The sequence below is a fragment of the Melanotaenia boesemani genome, chromosome 13 (genome assembly GCF_017639745.1).
Source record: "Melanotaenia boesemani isolate fMelBoe1 chromosome 13, fMelBoe1.pri, whole genome shotgun sequence".
NCBI lineage: Eukaryota > Metazoa > Chordata > Actinopteri > Atheriniformes > Melanotaeniidae > Melanotaenia > Melanotaenia boesemani.
In genome coordinates this window covers 6,675,825-6,701,744 of record NC_055694.1, presented here as the reverse complement: position 1 = coordinate 6,701,744, position 25,920 = coordinate 6,675,825, and the positions used below count along the sequence as shown (strand labels likewise).

General features: G+C 36.9%; 2 protein-coding genes across 3 annotated transcripts; one reads left to right on the top strand and one right to left on the bottom strand.

Annotated features, from left to right (window-relative positions):
- The first annotated feature begins 4,897 nt into the window (after positions 1-4,897).
- On the top strand, positions 4,898-9,096 carry zgc:56699 (uncharacterized protein LOC405758 homolog). 2 transcript variants are annotated; one of them, XM_042004734.1, is made up of 7 exons: positions 4,898-4,989; positions 7,044-7,155; positions 7,247-7,353; positions 8,085-8,211; positions 8,298-8,384; positions 8,634-8,691; positions 8,781-9,096. In XM_042004734.1, the coding sequence occupies exons 2-7, from the start codon at positions 7,077-7,079 to the stop codon at positions 8,854-8,856; spliced, it is 534 nt and encodes a 177-aa protein (XP_041860668.1). In that variant the 5' UTR covers positions 4,898-4,989; positions 7,044-7,076; the 3' UTR covers positions 8,857-9,096. The 2 variants fall into 2 exon arrangements, with proteins under 2 accessions (XP_041860668.1, XP_041860667.1); XM_042004733.1 differs by lacking the exon at positions 4,898-4,989 and adding an exon at positions 5,351-5,459.
- Positions 9,097-13,621: 4,525 nt separating this feature from the next.
- nr4a1 (nuclear receptor subfamily 4, group A, member 1) lies at positions 13,622-19,685 on the bottom strand. The gene is made up of 7 exons (XM_042002905.1): positions 19,600-19,685; positions 18,118-18,898; positions 17,875-18,004; positions 17,399-17,562; positions 17,113-17,315; positions 16,829-17,007; positions 13,622-16,392 (listed from the first exon to the last, which is right to left on the bottom strand). The coding sequence occupies exons 2-7, from the start codon at positions 18,886-18,888 to the stop codon at positions 16,136-16,138; spliced, it is 1,704 nt and encodes a 567-aa protein (XP_041858839.1). The 5' UTR covers positions 18,889-18,898; positions 19,600-19,685; the 3' UTR covers positions 13,622-16,135.
- Positions 19,686-25,920: the final 6,235 nt, after the last annotated feature.

The following is a 25,920-nucleotide window of genomic DNA, read 5'->3' as shown; positions in this document are numbered from 1 at the left end:
CCTGAAAGAGTTTCACACTTACGGGTCTCCTACACATGCGGGGGGACCAGTATGACTGTTCCAAAACCATTAAAAAGTGAATTTTGCATAATATGGGACCTTTAAAAGAAAAGATTGTGCACATATTTAATCATAGTCACCTTTTAAAAAGCACAAGATTAGGTTGTAATTGCATGCATGATTATTAGGCAAATTGCATTACAGGGCATAAGCAACTGCTTGGAATGCTACCCACCCCCCAAGTGTGTTTGAAATGTCAAGATATCTTGATTTAAAATAAATTAATAAATACACAAATGTTATTAAATGATATAAATAGAAAAAGTAATACAGAAACTTGACTTTATACTATTTTAATCATGAAAATGTCATGGTTGTCTATAGTTTAAGTTATATTCTATTGTAAGATTACACACTTTTGTACCTCTGTTACAGATTTTAAGTAATTAAATGGCTTAACTTGTTTACTCTGCTGACACTTTCCCTCACTTTTAGATACAAATTCAATACGCAACAATAATACAGCCCTCTGCATATTAACCTTCTTAATGCCAAAGTTGCAAAATTGCAACAAGCACCAGGCCATGTCTCCAGGTGAGACACTATATCTCACCTATACATAAAAATATAGTATGAGAGAAAACAGTTTGACTTTCTCAGGGACCTATACACCATATGCAGACAATTTTCAGACAGCTGTGATACAATCTAAATTTCTTTATAAATTAAATTGTACAACTTTATACATTTCTTTATATATATATATATATATATATACACACACAACTTTTTCTTTATTTTAAAACCTAATGTTAGAAATAAAAATGTGATTCTTCAAAAACGACAACAAATTTACTATAGTAGAAGTTGACTTTTCTCAAAAGGTTTTGTAACATTAGCAGCTCTAAACGAAATTTCGCTGGCTGAGGGGAAAATGGCTCTTTGGATTGTAAAGGTTGCAGACCTCTGCACTAAACAAATAAACAGATTTAACAGCATTTTTCTCTTTAAACAGTAAGAGTTAAAAATATTTCTTAAGAGACATAAAATCAAATATTTATGACAAAGAAGTATGAAATTTTCAAGAATTACTAACTAAAAAGTAAAAATTCAGCAGGATGAATTTAATATCTGATGAATATCAGCCATCAGGTGAACAGACAGAAATCAAGACTAGAATCTCACAGCTTCTAAATTATAAGGACAGATAAATATTCATAATATGCACAATAACTTCCATCCATGCACCTTCAGTGGTTCATTATCCAGATTCCTTGCTTATAAATTCTCTAACTTTGCATTCTTAGCGTGACTGTTTAGCTTAACCTCTTGTGCCTGCACCCTCCACTGCTGGGAGTTAAGGGGTTAACATCCGGATCACTGGTGTAATGTCAGGTCTGTAAATATGGAAAGCCGTTTTATTCAAAATTAAATAAATAGAAAAATAACTAAATTATTGAATACATATGTATATATATATATATATATATATATATATATATATATATATATATATATATATATATATATATATATATATATATATAAATAAATATATATATATACATATATAAATATATATATACATATATATATAAATATATATATATATATGCATTAATTTATTTAATTGGGATCATGAGGACACTTTTATTTTGGAGTAATTTTTGGGAGCAACATATAGTGCAGCACCACATTGTGCTGCACTATTTCGTGCTTCTGTTTTATTTCGGATCCTTATATTCAAATTAAGGGGCGGGGCTTCTAGACGTGGGCTGAATCTAGTAGGGGCAGAGTAGAGTGCCTCTAGAGAGAGAGTGGCGCCATCTCCGTTCACTGCAATGGTTCAGTTTTTTCACAGCAATGGCGGCGTATGGAGCCCCTCAAAAGTTCCCGGTAGTTAGCAAAAGCTAAGCGACGGTCAATGTATTTCAATGGAGCAGATTGTCGGAGCTACACTTCTTCAAGGTAAGATGTTTTAATAGTCATATTTCCATATCAGCTGTGAATCGAAATCAACTTGACAGGAGTAATTAAATATGTCGACGGATTGTCCCCGTCTAGATTAATATATTTAGAGATTATAAACCGATAAAAGTTTATGCTAGCACACTGATAGCAACAGATGCCACAGGCTGATGAATGTAAATTCTGTTCGTCAATATAAATTGATCCAACGCCGTTGATAGCGAGGTTAATGTGTAGGGAGAGCGATTGTAGTTACATTTTTATTTAATTTTAATGTATTTATAAGGCTGTGGAATTATGGACAAAGATATGAAGATGAATACACAGTATTAGATAGCACAATACTCTTAGTATATATGTTTACAATCTTTGCAACTATAAAACCTAACCTGTTAAATGTTACAAACATGTTAACCTTAAGAACAAAATATACATATACAAAATAAGTGGCTGATTGTACTTGAATGCATTTGCTGCACTAGAAAGCACTCAGCACTCTCCCAGTGTGCAGGATGAGAGCAGAGAAGCAGAGAGATGCTTAAGGGAAGTATATCACTCTTCTCTCGTGCAGCATTGTCCTGAAGAACTTTCAGCAGTTCTGGGGTTGCCTGACGTTAACTGGGATACTGTTCTTCTTCACCTTCCTGGTTTGGCCACTTTTAAGTGTTGTTTCCTGTCTTTTTTTCTACATTCTGCAACCTCAACCATATAAATCTCCCTGTGATGTGTTCTCTGTGTTTAATTTAAAAATATTAAACTTCCCAATGATATGGTCTTTGAAAATGTGTAAATGCATTGTTTTAATATGATTACCGCACATATTTTTTTGTTTTCACAGTCCCTGATGGTGGTCAAATGTATCCTGCTGACTTTGGCCATCCATATTTTCCTTCTGTCCCTGTCTTTGGGGAAGCCATACATACGCACGCCTTTCTCTGAGCGATTGGAGCATCCCCATGCAGCACAGCATACCATGGTGAAGACTGTATTCAAGGATAGCAGAGAAAAGAAATGGCTAGATATGCTGATCTAGTCGAGTTTTATTGTAAAGGAATTCTTTTAGGTATTAAATGCATTTGGAAAACAAAGGGTGTTTGTCTGATTTATTGTGTATATGTAGGGAGTAAGTCTTGGGATAGTTAACAAATAGTGATAGAAAGCCATGTATTTTCCATGAATTGAAATCAAAATTTTATTTATTTGCCATGGATTTTCTGTAATAACACATTATATTGTGAGTCCAGACTTGTGTAGTTATCAGTCTGCCTCAGTCAAAATAAGTCTTAAGACTTAAAAGCAATTCACACAAGTAGATAGTAATAAGTAAGAATAGATAACCCATTTATTTGAAATGAATTGGGATCTAAATTTTATTTATTGGATATAGATTTCCTGTAAGAACAGTTATCATTATGCTGTGAGCCTAGATTTATTGTGTAGTCACTTTGTAAATCATTGTCATCACCTGTTGGTATGCCTCAGTCTGAAAGATAAAGTTAAAAAAACAGAAAATATTACGATTTACATTGCTGTTGATGTCATACAGGTTTAGTTAACATGATTCATATCAATGAACACAACTATAAAAATATTGCAAAGCAAAGTCTTCATTGATCATTATTTACCGATTATCGTAGTTTTCTTATTATTTTGTATTGGCCGCCAAGCACTTCCTGGAACTTTTGGAGGCTACATGGACCACGTGATCGGCAAGCGTTTTGAGCTTCCGGTGGCGCCACCCTCTCTAGAGGCACTCTGCTCTGCCCCTACTAGATTCAGCCCACGTCTAGAAGCCCCGCCCCTTAATTTGAATATAAGGATCCGAAATAAAACAGAAGCACGAAATAGGCGCAGCACAATGTGGTGCTGCACTATATGTTGCTCCCAAAAATTACTCCAAAATAAAAGTGTCCTCATGATCCCAATTAAATAAATTAATGCATATATATATATATATATATATATATACATTTATATTTATATATATATATATATATATATACATTTATATTTATATATATATTTATTTATTTATATATATATTTACTTATTTATATATTATTTATATATATATATATATATATATATATACATTTATATTTATATATATATATTTATTTATTTATATATATATTTACTTATTTATATATTACTTATTTATATATATATATATATACATTTATATTTATATATATATATTTATTTATTTATATATATATTTACTTATTTATATAGTACTTATTTTTATATATATATATATATATATATATATATATATATATATATATATATATATATATATATATATATATTCAATAATTTAGTTATTTTTCTATTTATTTAATTTTGAATAAAACGGCTTTCCATACTAATGAGATATTTGATGTATAGATTTATCTGTGGCTTGAATAACTCTGAAAACAGCCTTGTCCTGATGCTGGTGAATCCTAGTTTTAGTACAGTATGTTACCAGTCTTCTCTGTGGAAACACTGGTGTAAGTGTCTTTTATAACTGTTGTTGTTGTTGTATTTGTTTGATGTTTCTTTTTATGGACCTTGAGTCTGACAAATAAAGATGATGATGATGATGATATATATATATATATATATATATATATATATATATATATATATATATATATATATATATATATCCCCATCCTAAAGGACTGTGAATCAGGACAGACAGGCCAAAAAATAAGCGAATCCTATCTTCAACTTTACATTCTCTTAATCTGACCTGTTGTTGTACTTGCTTTTTTAAGTTCCTACAGTGCAAGCTTAGTTTGTTTTCTATGTATTACTAATATTTTCTATTATCTGTTCTGCTATCCACAGTCTGGACAAAACAGATGGCTTTTGTTTTTGGACCTTGACTTGTGCTGTGTTTATGTTGTTGAACAATGTTGGGGAGGGGGAACTCTGGCAACTTAGCCATACGTGTGTCACGTGACTTTCCGCTAGGATAAGAGAGGTCAGGGTCGCTACTCAGGTGAATTAAAGTCGAGGTCGGGTAGACGAGTAAGTTAAGTCTATTAACTGTTCTTGTTTCGAAGTGAAATATCACGTTTTCCTCTCTGTGTTTGAATTCTTTATTTAGAAATGATCACACGTAAAGCTCAGTCCCTCAAGCTCCGCTTGTTTTAACTTTGTTTTCTAACGTAAAAAAATGAAACAACTCTTTAAATGAGCTACTTGAGTCACGCTGCTAATTGCTAGCAAGATTGTCTACGGGCCAACTTCTTGTGCTCGTACCTATTGGGAGTGAGTTTGGGTACTGGTTTAGTTGGGATTGTACTGACAAATGTGTGTGTGAAAAAAGTCTCTTGCATAGTAACGCGTCAACACACAATCTGGCGTCCTTATGTTTCCTTTTAAATAGTTCACTGGCGCGTAAGATCTTTAAATGAAAACGCCGCCATCTTGGCAGGAAGACGCAGTGTTCAAATTACTGTCACATATCTCGTCGCTTGCAGCTCAGCTGAAAAACGGTAAGTATGGAGAACAACAAAGGTCTCTACTCTTGTCAAGTATGTAGCAAACTTTAAGAACAACAGCAGCCGCTACCAGCTTGTTAATGTTAAACCAGGCATTCTTGTAGGCTGTTGGGTGGATGTGACGATTTCGTGCGTGTGTATATGTGTTAGGAATTGCTCACAAACGTTTGATCACCGAGACATCGCAATTGTAAAACTCGATGACTATAATGAAATGATACACTATACTGCCATGAACATCGAAAACACCCAATTTTATTGTTTATTCTTTGCATTTTCAAAAACCTTATTCAAATACCACAGCGTCATTAGATTTTAGTTAACAATATCACACTTCAGTGTTTAAAGAAATACATATAAATAAATCAGACAACGTTGAATGGATGGCTGTATCATGAGTGTGTGAGGAGACCTCCAGTGGATGAGGAGATCTTCCTAACTACCGCCACTGTGAAAGTCACAGGTTTGCTTGCCCATAAAGGAGAAGAAATTGATTTGTTCTATTATGACAAGATTTTCAACTCTTATTTTATTTATTGAAATATTTATTTTTCTAGAAGCTTGTTTTTTAAATGTTTCTCGTAGTAATTTGCAGTGTTTTAAAAGTTGTGTGGGAATAAAAACACAGGAATAACAGTTTTTTCTCGGTTGCTTTCTTGAGTTAGTATTGCTATATTACAATTGTAAAGAGGTAAAATAAACTTTTTAGGTGAAAATTTCACGCATCAGTTACACTCAGAGAAATTCCTCCCTTTTGAAATTGGGAAGCGGATCAGTTTGCACAGGTAGGTCATGAAAAGTTAAATTTTCCCTAAACTAAGACATAACAATAACAGTCCTGGAAAATACATAAAGTTCTATTTTTAAACAAACAAAGCTGTAAATAACAAGGGTAAAGTAGTCCTATACCCCTGCACCGTGAAATATAAGTGTGCAGGGGGTATAGTACTCTCTTTGCAATTGTAATATAACAATACTAATTCAAGAAAGCATCCAATAAAAATCTTTTAGTTGTTCCTGTGTTTTTCTTCACACACAACTTTTTACCACCAGTAAATTGAATCCTGTTGGTCCCAGCATTTTTTACTTTTGAGAGTACAGTCAGACCATGTAGGTCTGAGCTTAGCAGCTTAGCTTTCTGACCAGCTGAGGCAGTTAGGAGCATGCACGAGTGACATATGTGTAATTTACAAAAATCACCCATTCACATAAATATATTCTCCAACTTAATTATTTTACCATTTCATACTGGGCTGGCAGCTGCAGGGGAACCGTAACTTATTTAGCAGATTTATTTTTTCCTGTGCTTTGAACCATAACAACACAACTTAAAATAGGTTTAGATATGTTACATGGAAGTTACCCCCTCCTTCCCCCCCAAAGAGTGCATCTATCTAACAAAAAAGACCCCCACTCCTATGTTTTTTTTTCTTTCCTCCCTTCGTAGTAAGAATCCTATTGCTCCGTGGGACTATGCTGTGGTTATAGATGTTTTGAACATTGCTCAAGCAGCACGTGTGTCTCTTATCTTCATAGTTTTTTGCAGTCTCTCCTAACTCAAATTATATTTCTTCTCAGTTAATCAGTTGGCTTGTCTCAGCACAGTTGGACATGGCAAACACCGTCCGATTTGGAATCACTACTGATCCATGCAGAATTGCTTCTGAGAAACAGGAGGTTGAGGAATACGGTAAAACTAGAAATTCTCACTACTTTTTGTTTATTTTTAGTCTGTCAGTTTTGAAATATTAACAAGATTTATTCATTGTTTTTTTTTTCAGATGAAAAGGCAAACTCTGACCCAGAAAAACTTGTGCAGTGTCCTTTTGACAAAAACCACCAAATCCGAGCCTGCCGCTTTCCTTACCATCTTATTAAGTGCAGAAAGGTGAGTTGAGAACTTTTTCTGTTGGCTAATGCTAGCGGCTGTGGAAAAATGGACGTGCAATAATGGGTAAAACTTGCATCAGTCAATGGCCAGACGTGGAAAAAAATTTAGTTTGGCTGATCGATAACTAAGAAATCTGCTTGCCAGTCTATGTGGACTTTGGCAAAATGCCACCTTTTTATTTTTTATTTATTTTTTTTTTGTGTCCTAACTAGATTGATCAGTGAATCAAGTCATAGAAGCTTATTTATTTGGGGTTCTAAGCTGCGGGTTTTGTTGGTTGTGTGGGTGTCATTGTAGCAGGAAGAAAGTCATAGTATAGAGTTCTTGTGGGCAGACATGACATTCAGACATGAATATAAAGTGAAAGTAAGGGCACACAATGTTGAAGAACCTAAAATATTTGGGCTAAAGGGCTAGCTTTATAAAAAACCTTATCAGTGAGGCTTATTTGTTGGAGGGTATGAATGTTATTATGGATGGCTAGAAATGTGGTGACATTGCATGAACTGATTGAAATGATGCCATGGCAACTGTCCCATAATCAAAGTTAAACATGAGTCAAAAGAATCTTAAGCTGTGACTTATTTCCCCAGAATCTGTATAACTAATTGTTGCTTTTTTATTTATTTATCAATTCAAACTTGAGGCTCTTATCCTGAGTGATAAAGGGATACTCCTCTGTCATAAACTGAAAGTTTATTTGCTTGTCTCATTTCTTACTGATACAGAATCATCCCAAATTGGCCAACGAACTAAAAACCTGCCCCTTCAATGCACGCCACCTGGTCCCCAAGCATGAGCTGGCTCACCACACCGAGACCTGCGAAGACCGGATATCTATGGACACTGAAGATGGTGAAATGATCATTTGGTTGTGTGTGTTGACTCATGTATTCAGAGTTGCATTTTTGGCAATGAGTGAAATTACGCTTTAATTTCAGTCAGTGGAAACGCAAATGGACATCGTGAATGGCATGTTCCCGTCAGTACATGGACAAATCCAAACGCAACTGAGGACTGGGAGCAAGGTATGAGTAGTAACCACATTTTATTTATTTATTTTTTTTACATCTATTGTTTTATTGGAGATATATAACTTGTTGGTGAACTTTAGATAAGCTAATGATTTGATGCTGTTTAAATTTGTAGTCTGCTCCATATTCACAGATGTGTTGACGGTACTGGTCTTTAAAATATGACTTTTTAATTTCTTTACCACGGTTTGCCTTGTTTGAGATTTTGAATAAAGTTAATTTTTAAAGTATTTGTACTTGCAGAGGCAGATAATGAACCGACTCCATTTGTGTGGGGTGTCAACACAATGTTGACTCAAATGTAAGTGGTCTGCTTCACCTCATCTGTCAGAAATTACTGTAACACTTTTTTTATTTGGTTATTTAATTGTTTTGTTTCCCTCTCTGCAGCCCTAATGCAAGGCCCACCAGCAGTCCTGGCCAAAGTCTTAGAGCGCCCAAAAACCTGCCATGGTCGGACTTCTGAGCCATAAACTGTTCTTATTATGCATGCCAAGTTTTTTTTTTTTCTTTCTAGAAATGTGTTCTTAATGTTTCTATGGCCAACTTTAAACTGACAAAACCAAATTTTCTGGTCTGATTTATTTGTTTTAAAAATTTTTTAGGTTACTGGATTTGGAAGTGACATGTGTACAAATTTTTTTTATTGGTCCTGTGTCATTGTTGCATTGCTCTTGTATGTTTTGCTATAAAGGTTTTGAAATTTTGTGGTTTAGAATTATTTATATACTGTACTGAGCAATGTCAGTACACAAGGGGTTTTAGATATATTGAAATATAACTACGGCAGAATGGCTCATTTGATATAAAGTTATTGTATAGAACTGTTCACATGCATTATTAAGTAGTGTTATGTGGGTTGTGGGTCAAATTGAGATTAGAAATTAGATTTTGGCTTATTGGTGTAAATGATAATATAAAATAGGCCTAAAATCTTGCACTTTAGATCAACTTTGCTTCAGCTTTAACTGAAGATTTACAGGTGAAACAAAAAAGTTTGCACAAATTTTAATTTCAGTAATTTAACTTAAAATGTAAACTTAATATATGCAAAGTGAGATATTTCAAGTATAATCATTTTGATTATGGCTTACATCTAATGAAAACTCAAATCAATCTCAGAAAATTAGAATATTACATCAAATCAAAGTATTTTGAAATGTTGACCATCTGAAGAGTATAGTCATGGATATGAACTCTACTTGGCTTGAGCCCCTTTTGCATGAATTGCTGCCTCAGTGCAGCGTGGCAAGGATCTTATCAGCCTGTGACCCTGCTGTGGTGTAATGGAAGACCAGGATGCCTCCTTAGCGACCTTCAGCTCTTCTGCATTGCTCGGTCTTGCTTGTCTGGTCTTTCTCTTGGCATTATCCTATAGATTAATGGGGTTCAGATCAGGAGAGTTTGCTAGCCAGTCAAGCACAGGAATCCCTTGGTTATTGAACCAGGTTCTGGTTCTTTTGGTAGTGTGGGCAGGTGCCAAGTCCTGCAGGAAAATAAAGTCAGCATCTCCAAAAAGCTTTTCTACTGAAGGAAGCACGAAGTGCTCTAAAATCTCCTGGTAGATGGCTGTGTTGAGTGTGGACCAACACCAGATAACATGGCTTCCACGTCAACACAGACTGGAAACTTAATGCTGCATTTTTAAGTGTCTTGGACTGTTGTTTCTCCATTCTTCCTCCAGACTCTGGAACCTTGATTTCCAAATGAGATGCAAAATTTGCTCATCAGAAAAGAGCACTTTGGACCGCTGCTCAGCAAACCAGTTCATTTTTTTCTTTAGTCCAGGTAAAACGCTTCTGACGTGTTTTGTTCAGGAGCAGCTTGACAAGAGGAATACAAAATGTGAAGTCCAGGTCGAGGATCCGTCTGTGTGTGGTGGCTCTGGAAGCACCAACTCCAGCCTCAGTCCACTCCACGGGAAGCTTCCTCACATTTCTGAACAGCCTTTTCCTGACGATCCTCTTCAGGCTGCATCATCCCTGCTGGTTGTTTCACCTTTTTCTTCCACACTTTTCCCTTCCACTCAATTTTTTATTGATGTGCTTTGATGCAGCACTTTGAGAGCATCCAGCTTCTTTTGCAATTACATTTTGAGGCTTTCCCTCCTTGTGGAGGGTGTCAGTGATGGTTTTCTGCACAACTGTCAGGTCAGCAACCTTCCCCATGATTGCAAATTCTACTGAAATAGACTGAACGACAACTTCAGTGCTCAGGAGTCCTTTGCAGGTGTTTTGGATTAATTAGCTGATGACAATGTGGCACTTCGAGGCTACAACATTGAGCCTTTTCACAATATTCTAATTTTCTGAGATTTAAAATTTTTGGGTTTTATAATTAGCTGAAATCCATAATCATCAAAATTATAACAAATATGTGCTTTAAACATCTCACATTGCATATGATTATATGTATTCATTTAACTTTTTTTTTAGTAGAATTACTGAAATAAATAAAGTTTTGCGCAATATCAGTTCTCTTATTTTGCCAATTCCCCTCTGTGAAAAAGACATTCATCAATTTGAAAGTGGAAACTACTGCTGCTGTGGCCTCCATAGATCAGAATCAGGATTTAGTTAAGGGAGTAGTTAACACTTAGTTTCTTTGCAGTGTGTTGTGAGCAAACCATAAGCAATTTGATTAAAGATTAATAGAATAATAATGAAAAATAAGTGTTTATTGGTGGAGAGCAATGTCCCACTTCGCAGGTTCTTTAATGAACAGAGCAAAGAGCAACATATTTGATGTGTAATAAGTAATCTGAATCTAAAACAAAGTAAAAATCTTAATAATTTATCTGATTATGTGTAAAAGTGGCACATGTGTAGAAACTGATAAAAAATAATAAAGTATAGATTACTGATTGAATCATATGAGTTTGGGAAGCTGTTTCCAAGTCAAGAAAGAATTTTGAGTTTAAATATACTGACCACTAGGTGGTGCTACTCATCAGCTTTTTCTGCTTTTAAAAAGCAGTGTGCAGCCCTGACATCAGTAGTCATCTGTGCCTCCACTATTTGCCTTTTTTGAAGACATTATTTTGATTTTATTCATTCAAAAAGCTCCACTGCAAATCAGATGTTTTGAATGAGCACATTTAATATAACGACTCGCGAATCAGCTGTGTGCTGGAAAAGAAATTCCCTCCTCAAAAGCAGCGGTCTAGGAGTGAGCTCAGGGTGACAAGTGTCAGGATAATTCAAGTGTGGGGACTGCCTGCCAGCACACTGTGTCATATCTAAGTGGCATTATTGATTTCATGTGATGAATGTCTATTTTGGTTGTAGCTATTATTGGAAGTCCTCAGACACATCTCTAAGGATGAGATGTGCCTCCTCAGAGTTGAGTACATGCTGATTTTCTAACTTTGACTCAGTGAGTTCCCTCTTAGATGGATTGCATACTGTATATTTATTAGTTATAGAGAATACTTAGAGGGGCATAAAGAAGCTTGTGTTAATTCCAAACTTGACAGGCTTAAATGTCACATTGTACCCTTTAAAAATTTTGAAATAAACAGCTCAGTGGAGTCCACTGGTCATGTCACTTTATGTCATGCCTGCAAGAATTGCTTATAGGAGCTGCAATTTAAAAAAAAAAAAAAAAAGAAAAGGAAAGTTATGCACTCCATCCACTTGCACACCAGCACATGATTACTGGTAAAGGCAATCAGCTAAAAAGATATGCATAAAATGTAAGTACAACCACTTATAAAATAATGATCACTAATACATTCCAAAATTGTACATAAACATATTTATTATTTATTATGACTTTACCGATGTCAGTTATTAATGCACTGGTTTTACTACCTGCTATTATTGGTAGATCCTGGACCAAGTTGTTCTATAAAATATCTGCACAGTGATTAATCACTGTTGATTAAACCCTTTTCCACTTTGGTTGAAAATCCAATGCCAAACCTATATTTACTCTCTTGGCAGCCACAAATGTGACATGAAACCAAATCTCTATTACATCCTGTTCCAGACTGACAGCCTGGTAAGACACTGACAGTTGGAAGAGTACTGTAAGTCAACCAGGGTACTATTTGTCTCAAGGGAAACTTCAACTGATTTAAATACGTCTGAATGTGGCATCACAGTATCCACGACAGCCCCAGCCTTTTAAAAAACAAATATATATTTCTCTCAGCCAGCCTTATGAGCTTTTCCACCAGAATGAACTGGTGGTGCTGGTTGCTCTTCCTACATTTTTTACTCCAACTCATCTACAAACCTCTTAACTTCAGTCCTCCTCTGATTTATGCAATCTTCTTATAATAAATTAAATCAAACATCCACATCTTGAGCTCAGTTTGGCTATTTTTGAGATCGGTACTAATGAACTTCTATGCAGCAGATGGGGTCTTGATCTTGAGTCGTCTTTTATTGCAGCTTTTGACTAATTTTGGAACTGACCTTGATGAAACTTTCAAATAAATAATAAACTATTATTTCTCTTTACTCAAGTTTTGCAATTCTTCCATTAGTTTGCATGACTTGCACAGTTTAATAAGGTTAGTTGCTGCATATTAAGAGTACCTTAGCACAACAAAAGTGCTGTCAAAAGCATCAAAATTGATAAGTAATTGATTTATGTCACCTGAACACCTGCTAACTAAAAACATTTCCATGTGATTATGTCATGCAGCTGCTCAAAATAGCATGCGTAGGTGGCTGCTACAAGGAATGTAACATTCATTTTGAATATAAATCTTTTTTCATGGTTCATATTTAACCTCTTATTGTTTTTATATCTGGGAAAAAAACTAAAATTTGAGTTAGTGGATGTGTTCCAATAATTTGTTTATGCTATAAATGAATAATGTTCAGCCTCATTGTTTCACTGAGTAAACTAAAAATCAATAAGCACCTAACTTCAAGTCTTGTTCACGTAACAGTGCAGAGAGTTCATATGTTCACACTGCTGGTCTGGTGTGACCCTGAAAGGCAAGGCAAGGCAAGGCAGTTTATTTGTATAGCACATTTCATGTACAGGACAATTCAAAGTGCTTTACATAAAACAAAGACATTACAGATATTTAGAATAGTAAAAGGCATCAACACATAATCAACACATAATCACAATAAAATAATAAATTACATTAAAATGATTAAAAGCAAGATAAGTTAAAAAAAAAAAAAAAAAGTTACCGTGCAGATTTCATGCATAGGCACATGAGAAAAGAAAAGTTTTTAACCTGGATTTAAAAATGTCTACATTTGGGGAAAGTTTAATCTCCACTGGCAGTTTGTTCCATTTGTTTGCAGCATAACAGCTAAATGCTGCTTCTCCATGTTTAGTCTGGACTCTGGCCTGGACTAGTTGACCAGAGTCTTTGGATCTACCACCTGACCTAGTGGACGCTCTGCAAACAAGTTCCAGGCACGTCTCTGAAACCAAAGCCTCTTGGCTGGTCTCACTTTGTTAGTGTGGCACTCTCATTTTCTCACAGACACAAGAGTCCTACACAATATGCAGCAGACGGTTTAGGCCCTGGAGCTGGTCTCTAATCCTGTAAGTCTGCGTGAAGCTTGTGATCCTCTGTTGTCGCCTGCATTTCTAGGGGACATTTATGCTGCTCTAACTTTGCCTAGTAACAACTGAGGCATGATGGCTAGACCATTATCCATACTACACTGCCTGGCCACAACAAAGTCCACACCTGGATTTAACTAAGCAAATAGGAACAAGCCTCCTTTGGATCATTACTGCATGGTCAATTATCTTTCAGCTGGCAGCAAGTTATTTAACCCCAAATGATTGATTGAGTAGCTTCTTATTTCCTAAACAACCACGTGGAAAGACACATCCTGTGGTCGTGGAAAAGATGTTAGTCTGTTTAAGAAGGGTCAAATCATTAGCATGCATCAAGCAGAGAAAAACATCTAAGGAGATTACAGATGCTAGCAGACTACCTAAATATACTGAATGACCAGGTTATTCCATCTTCCCTGATGGTACGGCTATGTTCCAAGATTACAGTGCTAGGATTCATTAGGCTCAGACTGTGAAAGAGTGGGTCAGGGAGCAATGAGACTTCATTTTCACTCATGGATTATCCACCACAGAGTCCAGACCTGAATCCCATTGAGAATCTTTGCAATTTGCTGGAGGAGGCTTTGCGCAGTGGTCAGACTCTCCCATCATGACCATGTTGTGGACTGTTACAGTGGGTCATCGGCTCCTACATGCACACGGATAATAATATTTCATAACCATGACCTGCCAGGAACTGTGGCAGTATATCCCAAACAATACTTCAAGCACTACCAGGTGTGCATTCATGTGATTGCACACTAACATGGATTCATGTGCAAGAACAAAAACACACAAAGATAAAGTGGTCTGGGTTATTTGAGACTGGACAGGGAATTCCACCACCTTCTAAAAACAGACCAGCACATAACTGGGAGGTGGGTGGGAAGGGGGTGCATTTTTCAACAGTATGTTCTGATCTGTTGCCAAAAGAAGAAACTGTACTTGACAAAGATTTACAGGCTGCTGCTGCAGCAGAATACTCTCCTCTGTCAAACAATGGAGGAATAAACAGCCAGCCAACCCAATACATGCAAAGGGAAAGATACGGTATAGTCAATGTTTGTAATGACGAGAGAAAGACGTTGTACAAACTTGTGAGCTCATGCGGACGTCACTCTTTAAAACAATAACCAAACCTTATTACTACATAGTTCAGGAGACAATTTTAATACTAAAGAGTAAAGATATTTAAAAGATGCAGTTCTACAATTTATTTTAAGCCACAGTGAAACATCATCTTTATATCATTAGCCTCATAAGATAAATGCCCAAGTCATATTTTAAGTTTTTTATGCAATAATGCACAGCCAATCGGCAAATATAAGGAGAGTAGAGTTAGACAGATATCACAATTTAGCCAAAGTATGACTTAGGTAATTATGCTATGAGGCTAACTGCATGTAAAAATAACAGGCACACAACATTTTCTGAGACTGTTAAATACAGTTCATGTGGCAAAACATCTGCAGGATTAAAATCATGTACAAACAAGATCAGTGTGTAAGACTGTACTGAATCATACACAGTATTTTAGCTGCCCAATGTTGATTCATGATGCATGAATGATACCACTGAAAATTTCTGTAGGTTTAACCTACTTTATTACCACCAAAAATTATTATGTTATTAAATATAAAGTGTAATGGAATTTTGAGGGACTTATGCTTTGCATGTTGATGAAGGAAAACTCTGCTGGAGTTAGAAAGTGGATTTGTGAAATGATTTTCAGGTTTGGATATGAGCTGATTCAACTAGAGATAAGAATAAAGACCATTTTAATGCAGCTGCTAGAGGTGTGATGGTAATGCTTAATGCAGATATTGTTTGCATTTGCTTAGTAACTGATCAGAAAGTGCAATAATTTTCACTCTACAGGAGTAATGCCATTTATGGCACATTGTTGCATGTAAACAGTCACCGCTTGGTCCATAAACTGGCCCTTCCAATCAGTCTGGAGACTACACAGTTTCCCAGAAAGACAGTTAAGATGAGCATAATGTACCAGCTCCAGATCCATGTTTTCCTACTTATCCACTTTATATTTAAAAGAAACATTTTTCTTCTGATGCTGCAGAATCCCTAAGGATTATTACACTCTGTGCATTTTCCCTTTGGCATCTGGAGCAGGAGCGCTCAGTCCGTTCTCTTAGGCTCTCAAATGAACTCCAGATTTCATGTCACAGACAGTCAACCTTTCACTCTCAAAACGGTAACGTGTCCATGAAGATTTTTTCCACAATTGGAGGTGGTGGAACAAGATCTTCTAATTTCAGGTAAAAGATGCGTTGGAGGCCTTGAGTGCAGAGAGTCCTGAGCTCCGGCAGCTTCCCAAGAAGTCTGGACAAATAATTGGGCCGCAAGGACTCAGAGTCACAGCTAGACACGTGGTCTTTAAGGCATGTGACGAGCTGGTTCTGCATGTCCTCCACACGTTTTGGCTCCTTGAGACCATGTCGATCTGTAGTGAAGACAAAAAAACATTATATGACTTTTTCTGACTTTTACAAACACATATTGATAAATGCCATAGCTTTAAAATCATGTGGTGAGAATCCATCTTTTTCTAAACCAAAGCTGACCATATTTAGCAGAATATTACTCTCCTGTATGCATCGGCTATGTCAAGGCTGCTACACTGACATAATTTCTTCAGTCTACAAATAAACCTTCACTATAACTATGCTCAGCTGTGTTGTACATGAGCTCGTGTTCCACTTTGTCATACACCTGTTGTGTCAATCTTCTGTTGTGTAACTGCTGTTTATTGTCCAGTTGGGTTGAAAACCAAAGAGGATTCCTTATGCATTCTCTTGTGACAGCCGATTAAATGAAGTCTTTTTTTGAACTCGAATGGAGGAAGGCAAGTTAAAGCATGACATGAAGGAAGATCTTACCAGCGATTATGACCAGGGCTGTGAGACAGGAGAAGGAAGAAACATCCAGTTTCATGCGATGCAGACTTTGAGAAAACTCCAAGATGGAGTCGATCCAGTCGCCGAAGCCTCGGACACACTGTGTTTTATGAAGTACAGCTCCATTACAGAAGACAAGCTTTTCTGTTTTAGGATTAGATCTTTAAAAAGAGGGAGAAAAAAACAGATTGTTGGTTTATTTATATTTCTGAAAGATGGTGCGGATAACTGCAATGAAACAAAGGGAACTGAGAAGTTCCACTCACCGAAATGCAAGACGCAGAATGAAGAGTTCAACAAATGCAGATTCTAGTAGCAATTCCTGATCCTCTGAGCAGAACTCTGAGAAACCTGGAATGTCCTTTGCCCACTTCCTGATAACCTCCATGGAGGCTGTGAGCAGGTCATAAAACTGTTTTATGTCACTTGCATCCTCTTTCTGGTCCATACTGACTTCCTTCTCAACATACTGAAATACCAAAGATTACAGATGTTCAGACACCTTTAAATGAGGAAAGGAACTAAAATCAAAGGGATGTTGTTTCTTCTCACCTTAGAATAATCCAGAGACCCGGCGCCAGGGTTTGAATCGATGTGGGCCCTCACGAGTGAAGCAATCATGCTCACTGGAGACACAGCAGTTGTCACATCCTGGATGACTTTAGGTTTAGAAGGTAAGCGACCCCTTCGTCCTTTCAGGCTATCCGTTCTTACAACTGTAAAAAAGAGGTGACATCAGCTGTCATTTAAACTTTTTCCTCACTGGAGCCCACCTCTGCTCAGTCTGGCTGTATTTGTTATGAGAGTGCACCCAGCACCTTTTCTAAGGGTGTCCAAGCATGGCACATTCAAACTGAAGAGACTGAAATGAATGGACTTGTTACAATTTGTTGTTCTTTACCATAGATTTTACTCTTAAAATCTCACTCTGGCTTGATTATGTTTTTTCTTTACAGACTAAATTTGAGGGTGCTTTCCGATTGTGGTTTTCTTGAGCTTAAGTAGTGTTTTTTTTCCCCTTTGCTCACCTTCCCTGACCATGCCCACAGCAAGACACTTCTGGAAGCGGCAGAACTGGCATCTATTTCGCCTCCTCTTGTCCACAGGACAATCCTTGTTAGCAAGGCACACATATTTGGAATTTTTCTGTACTGTGCGCTGTAAAAGAAGAGGAGAAATTACTGTTAATTTTGCACAAAAACATCCTGCTATTAAAAAAGCGTGTTTTTAAACAGATTTCTTGGCTGCATGGAGTAGTTAGAACTTATTACCTTGAAAAACCCTTTACACCCTTCACAGGTGCGAACCCCATAGTGCTGGCAGGAGGCGTTGTCTCCACACACAGCGCAGCCTCCCTCATTTCCACCTTTCAGCTTGGGTGATAAGCCTCCATCCAGCTGTTCGGTGCCATCAAGACTACATGCCTGTTCCATTGCCATGGAAGGGAAGGTCAGTGCAGATGGGTGAGGATGAGCCATAGCAAAAGGTTCCTGCTCTCGTAAAAGTGTCTGCCCCAAATGAGACATGTCCTCCACAGAGCCGGAACCAAAAGTGAAAAAAGATGGGGCATGTGCCATTGAGGTTTCCTCAGCTGCCCAGTACCCTGGACTGGGTGAGTATACCCCAAAGGCTGAATCCCAGTTAGATGTTTGCTGACTCTGAAACCCAGGCGTTGATGGCGATGAGGCAGATGCTGGGCTGCCGAAATAATCCGACCCACTGGGGGACACGGCCTCATCTGGGTAACTCAGCATGAAGGATCCAGGGTAACAGCCGTATACTTGGAGCTCATCCAGCTTGAAAGGGCTCTCCTGCCCTGGGGCTGGAGTTATGTGGGCCGGGGCTGTAGTGAACTGGCATGAATATGCATCTATGTCTCCTGCAGGTGTGCCCACCAGGGAGCTAATGCTCGGCAGCAAAGGAGCAGAGAGGTGGTCCCGTGGGCTGCTCATGTCCACAGCCAGCCTGGAGATGAAGTCTGCGCTCTGAAGCTCAGAGCTGCTGAGGTTGTTCTCGTAGGGCTGGGGGTGTATGCAAGTCATTGCTGCAAGACTGAGACATGCATAATGAACACGTTAAAGGAGCTGAATGAGATTACACTTTATCTAACTTCAAGCTGTCATTCATTAATCTGCTAAATAATACAAAAATAAAAGCAACCCCCCTCTTAAAGTCTTAAAACAACTTCCTCCTCCTAGAGCCCCCTTGCATATTTACATAAACATTTGCTTAAGTAATAAAGTGGAAACAGACTAATAATAGACTAGCTGCAGTGGGTATGGTTTGAGGGAACCCCTGGGTTTCCGGTGCTCTATTTTAGCTTTGTTGTGTCGCCATGAAGAGAATTAGTATCATTCACTTATAAGAAAAACTTAGAAAGTGATTTTCTCTTTAGTGAAACGGAGACCTTATCATGTATGACTACGTAGTAAATATAGTAACGCCTGCAAAGTGGTTGACTTTCAGGCAGGGGCACAGTGCCAAGACACACATGTGCCCACCGCAATGACAGACATCACACTTAAACTTAGAAGAAAAGCTTATTTAGCTGATAATTTAGGCAGACTTAGAGAATATTTGTGCAGCTACAACTTAAAACAGTTCATTTTACTTTAATTAATTAGCAAGAAACGTCAGTATGGTTGCAACAGTAATTTAAGAAATAATTCACACAATTAAAAGAAATAATGATAATAATAATGGTGTTTCAGCGTTTAAGTCTAAAGTATGAAAACTTCAAATGGGTTTCTTACCTGTCTGGCTCGTCTACAAGTGTTTCAAAACTCTGTCACTCTAAAATTGAGTGTCTGTCATCTTCGATGTCTCCCAGCTGAAGAGCTGTCCCTCCGCTTTCTTCGCCACATCTTCTCTTATAGCGCTCGCGCTGCTGTATCCATGACGTCAAAATGTTTTCCATACAAGGCCGCGAGGTGGGCGGGGAGATTTCCAAAACTCAGCCAATCGCACCGCGCCGTTAGAGAAAAGTCGCTGGATGACGCACTACGGGATTCCGTTGACGCGCATTCAGCGAAGAACCGCAGCATTGTCCTCCAACACATAGTCTCACACGCGCGCACAGAGTTAAAACTCAATGAGACTGAATGAGACTCTTCCTGTGCAGGTGGACGCTGTCAGTAGCACAGTTCTTAATAACCTAACTCACCACAGTTCTCTGTATATGGTGATTAGTTTTACTGATGAAATGGAAAAAAAGAAAGAAAAAAGACAACAGACGAGTATAAAAAAGCTATTCAGTCATTTTCATTACTTAGAAACAGGAAGTTAGATATTTTTTTTTTTCAATTTCTGTGACAAAGAGAGAGAAAAAATATCTTCATATGGTGAAAAGCCTCATTTATCTGATACCACACTCAAAAAGAAAGAAAGAAAGAAGTAAAAGGGAAATAAAAATAGTAAACGATAGGTTGCAGTTGTGTGAACTCTTCAAGCTGCTTTGTGGTTCCAGCTTTCTTATCACAAATCAAAAGTTAACCCCTTAAAATCCTGCATTATTCATCTAGACTGAGTTTTTATGGATAAAATATTGGACCCCTGCTGAAGTAACTGGACTGTTTTTGTTGCAGTACCATCTACTGGACCAGTGGTTCTCTGAGGTTTTGGAGCAATGTACCCCTTGTGTAGTACTTTTCCAGCCAAGTACCCCCTAGCAAGTGCGGAGCTTCCTGGTTGGAAACACAAGTAAACAGGACTTGGCAATTAGCGCACAATTTGTTAAAATTTGTACCTAATGAAACCCTTTCACGTTTCAGTCATTTTATAAGGACAAACATGTTATCAATGATTCATAAATAATTTCCTGGGAAAGGTGAGAAAACCACAATACATGTTCTCTCCTAAACACATAATTAAAACTGAATACTGAGAATAAACTTACAGAAAGATTTACTTTATATCACAGGATTTTTTGAAATTTTACTGAAAATATTTTTGTGATTTCTATTTTCTCAAGTACCCCTTGGAGTGTCACAAAGTACCCCTTGGGGTAAGTGTACCCCCATTTGAGAAACAGTGTACTGGACTATTGATTTAGAGGTAAATGGCATTTGTGACTGGACTGAAATAAGTGTTTACTGAACCTGTAGTTATGGTTGCTGCCTGGAATGATATACATAATTCAAATCTCAAGAATATTAGCTTTCCAGTGGTGTGTAACACATGTAGATACTTTGAAGGGAGACAGAGTAAAATACATATTTATTTGTCAATGCATGTTATTTGCTGTTTAAAGTACACACTATCCCCAGACATTAATTTAATTCCTGTTATGAGGCTTTGGCTGTCTCTGTTTTACGCTTTTGCACTAGAAATTCCCAAAATCATTGGTTTTATCTCACAGCAAATACCTTTAAAGTTTGCACTAAGAAAAAAAAAGTCAAAAGTAAAATGTTTCTTTGCATTATTATTATTATTATTAATATTATTATTATTCCACTATAATAATAATAAGAGTTAATAAGAGTTAATTATATAGTAGCAATAGTGAAATAGTCTAAATCTGAAACACTTACTTTTGGCATCACATACTCAAGTGGAAGACATGGCTCGTGCAGGTTTATTTCCACCAGTTTTTGATAAATTTCATTAAGGTCACTGAAAAATTTGCTTTACCAAATGGTAGAGCAGGCCATTAAAGGGTCGAAGCATTTTAAAGCTCTCAGACATGCTTATATCTTATTTGCAGCTTTGTGAGGTTGTATTAATGCTAATTTCAATCAAAACTGTTGTCCTCCACCCGGTAGGTTGGGGGATCATTTCCAGGCTGACTACATGTCAGTGTCCTTGGGTAACACACTTAACCCCACGTTGCCTCCCGGTGTATCTATGAGTATGTATGTGTGTGTGTGTGTAAATGGGTGAATGTGACAGGCAGTATAAAGTACTTTGAGTGGTCAAGCTGACTGGAAAAGTACTATATAAGTACAAATCCACTTACCATATTTTTAGACTCTTTTCAGGGACTCGGTTAGAAGATTACCCCTGTTTCCACCTTGACTTTGGTTTTGTCAAAGCATGTTTGAACCCCAGCATCTCTAATGAGTTGCTCTCTTTGTGTATGGCCCATGGGAGGAAGAGTATTTTATGAGCTGGTTCAACAGAGGAAGCAGACCACACATACACACACATATGAAGCTGAATTTGTGACTACGGAAATGTTGATTATTTAAATAAAGGGAACGGTTTAGTTGTGTGTTTAGTTGTGAAACTGAGACACAGTTGTCATCACCTTCAAAACCAAACATTTGAAGGGTATGTATTTTTTAACCACAGTGGCACAATCTGTATTTGAAACTAACTTGTCCTCCGTTCCTTTTCTTTTTCTTATCATTTTTATTTTATTTAATTTGAATTTTCTCTTGAATCTGTGGCATCAAGCTTGTATCGGTTGGGCCTACCTGCTTCATAGTAACTGATTTAATTTGTTATCTGATCTTTCTTATCAGACACAGCATTTTCCTGCAGTTGTTAACAGTCAATCTGACATCAACAGGATCACTTCTTTGGATCACCTCTGGGCACGTTTTCAAGTCATTTGCTTGATGATGTCGCCAGTCCATTAGCATCTGCTCACCAGTTATGATGTTTCCATGATGAGCAACATCATGCACATCTGTTTTCACACACAAAAACAAAAAGAAGAAAAATAAAACCTCTGGATCTTTGGTCCAAAATTGTTGCAAACCTAAAAGATGTGTGAGTTTATTTATACACTCAACCTTGATTACAAATCTCTCCACACCAGCAGAAGAGCTGCAGGGGATCCACGAGGAAGCTCTGCATTGTGATGAGACTGATAACAGAGAGATGCTCATTACACTGTTTTTCTTGGTATGACAGCTTGGAAAAAAGAGCTGTTACAGCTGTTAAAGTCAGATCCCTGGTAGTTTGCATACAGATGTAAATGAGGTGGAGATGATGTTATCAAAGGTGCTTTGCATCTTTTCCAATCCTAAGAGAATTTCACATCCTATTTGCAGTTATCCTTTGTTAATATCAGACCTTATAGTCTCATGTATTGATTGTAGACTGAATTTATTCATATTCAGAGTAAACCTTAAGTTTTTAAAAAATATTCCAGATATCTGAATAAAGGTCCTATGTTAAGGAGTTAGCTTAAACTTCTTTAGTACGGAGGTGATAGCTAACTTCATTCCCATCAGGTTGTACACAGCAGGTCAATATAGGAACACGCTCCAAGCATGTGTCATCCCCCTGTTCTGCTAATAGTTAGTGTCATCACATAAACTGTGAAGATAATATCGCTAAATACTCAGCTGCTATTTTTAGCTTGGCAATCTGTCAGTGCAGCAGCCTGACAGTGAAGTTTTTGAAACGGGGCGATGAAAAGGACGCTATTGTGAGCATAAGAGAAAAACTAAGTCTGCATGTGGTAATTCTCATAAATCCTATAACACACCGTCTTCTCACACGTACCTCTGACAAGAAATCAAGCAACACCAGCCTCTTGACTCCTTGGACATGCAGTCTGTTTTAGGACTTGCAGATAAATTTGTGTCTGACCCTGCTCATATTCTACACTCAAAATATCTGCTTCTCCCAGTGGGAAGAACATCAGGAACCTTGCAACAAGCCAATCAGGTTCAAACATGCCTTTGTGCTCACTTACTTTTTCATGGCAAGCAGTCACATATATTTTTTTTATGGGCGTGCCAGGTGTGCGCTGTTTGCTTGCAACCTGATATAGTTATCTGCCGATCAGTTTCTACAGTCATGTGAAGAAGAAAGTGCAACCTCTTTCATTTTTATTATTTATTTATTTATTTTTTCACAAATTATCTGATCATTTATAGGTCAGAGTTAGATGTACAACAGCCCATATGTTTGCTGTGCCATTATATGTATCAAACAAAAACTAAGTTAAAACACAGAAGTTGTACAAATGCACTCTTATTGCTTCTGTAGGAATTAAAGAGGTCAGTAAGAGCCAGGTGCTGCAAATAAAATAGAGTTGATATTTAACTGATCAGCAAGCGTGACCATCTTTAAAAAGCAGATGTTGTGGTACTTTACAGGTTTGTGTTAACACAATATCAAGGAGGAAAGACATCAGCAATGCTCTTAAAGAAGCAATTGTTACTGTTCATCAGTCTGGGAAGGATTATAATGGATTATCTATAATCCTTATAATGAATTATAATGTAATTTCCTAACTTTTTCAATCATTGAGAATGAATAATTACAAGTGGAAAGGATTCAGAAGAGCTGACAATGTTTCCAGGAGTAGAGGTTCGTTGAACTATTTGACCTTGAGATCAATGTTAGGCCAGGCAATGCCCAGAGAAATACCGAAAAGCTCCAGAGAGCAGCATAGTTTCATTTTGCAAATTTGCATCTGAACAAAACACAAGTCTTCTGTAGCAATGTCCTTTCAACCTCAAAGGGAAGATGTTTGGTCATAACACAGAGCACCGTGCTTGGTGATAACCAATCACAGCATATCATCACAAACATAATCTGAAAACACAGTGGTGGGGGGATGATGATTTGGGCTTGTTTGGCAGCTTCAGGACCTGGACATCTTGCTGTCATTGAGCCAAAGGTGAACGACAGATCAAATGTGGGCCATCTGTCTGACAGCTAAGGCTTGCATGCAACAGGAAAATGATCCCAAACACAGTAGCAAATCAAAAACAGAATGAATGAAAAATAAAAGAATCAAAGTGTTGCAATGACCCAGTCAATGTCTAAACCTCAAGCTGCTCAAAAGAGGGTTGTGCTCTTAGAAACAATTAAGCTTTAATTAACTACATGATTCTACTTTTATGTTAAGATGTTCGGCTCTTTAACTTAAAGCTGGTTCTACAAGCTGTTAAATCATGAGGTTTAGTTATTTCTTCACACACTGTTTATTTATTTTGTCTTGGATTTTGTTAAATATATTACGACACAGTGGTGTATGTCACACAGTTGTTAATAAAAAACTTAATTTTTTTAACACCTGGTAAGAACCAGATAATTCTTTACTTTGTCCCAGTAATTAAAACTGTAGTAAAGAAACATCGTATGACGTATTTTTCACTTGACTATAGTGGTGTTCCTAATTCATACTGTATGTGCACTTATTTATTAAAATTCATTTAAATTCTTCTTCTGTACTGAGTCTCATGATATGCTAAATCAACCAAGCTTAAAAGGTGAACACTCAGGTATAAATATCATCACTTTAAAAATTTTGTTTCTGTTAAGATTTTTTTGACAATTAAAGAAGTATTTTGAGGTTATATCTGTGATATTTAGTCATTTAGACAAATACCACTGAGGTAAACAATATATATATATGTATGTATATATATATATATATATATATATATATATATATATATATATATATATGGTTGTCTACACAGAAACCATGGTATTCAGTCCTTTGTTAGCACAAGAGACTAAAAGAGACATAAAATACTTTGCTTAATGCCACAAATGGTGGAAATGCATGAAAAGTCTGTAGTGAAACCAGTAGAAAAAAATATATATATACTTATTAAATGAGAATAAAATGAACAACTTTATTCTCATCCCCATAAAGACTTACACAAAACATATGAGAAAGTTCAGATAACACTTAGTTCATTGGCAGGTGACTGCCAAACATGATCATATGATTTACATTCATGACTGCTTGAGCAGCAAATGGAAACACTGGGATTCATTTGTTGGGGTTTTCCCCTCACTATCAGCTGGTTTGTATCGCTTGATACATTAAAAAAAAACGGTGTATCCAGTCACTTCCAGTTAAAGCACACAAGAGACTAAAGGGAAAAGGAGGGAAAAACTTTTTGGGACCATTTTTGCTGACATGGTTCAGTCCTAATTTTCCCCGTAAAAGTGATGTGAATCATGTGATCTGGCCTTTATAGCTAACAAATCTAAACCTAACTTAATACACATAGGAGATTTTGATCTGACGTGTTAGACAGTACTTGTAACCATCATCATGTCACCACATGAGAAAATATCTTCCAGATATGATGACCAAACACCTTTCTTTTTTCTTTATTTTTCCACAAATGCTGACACTTTTACATAACTATTTA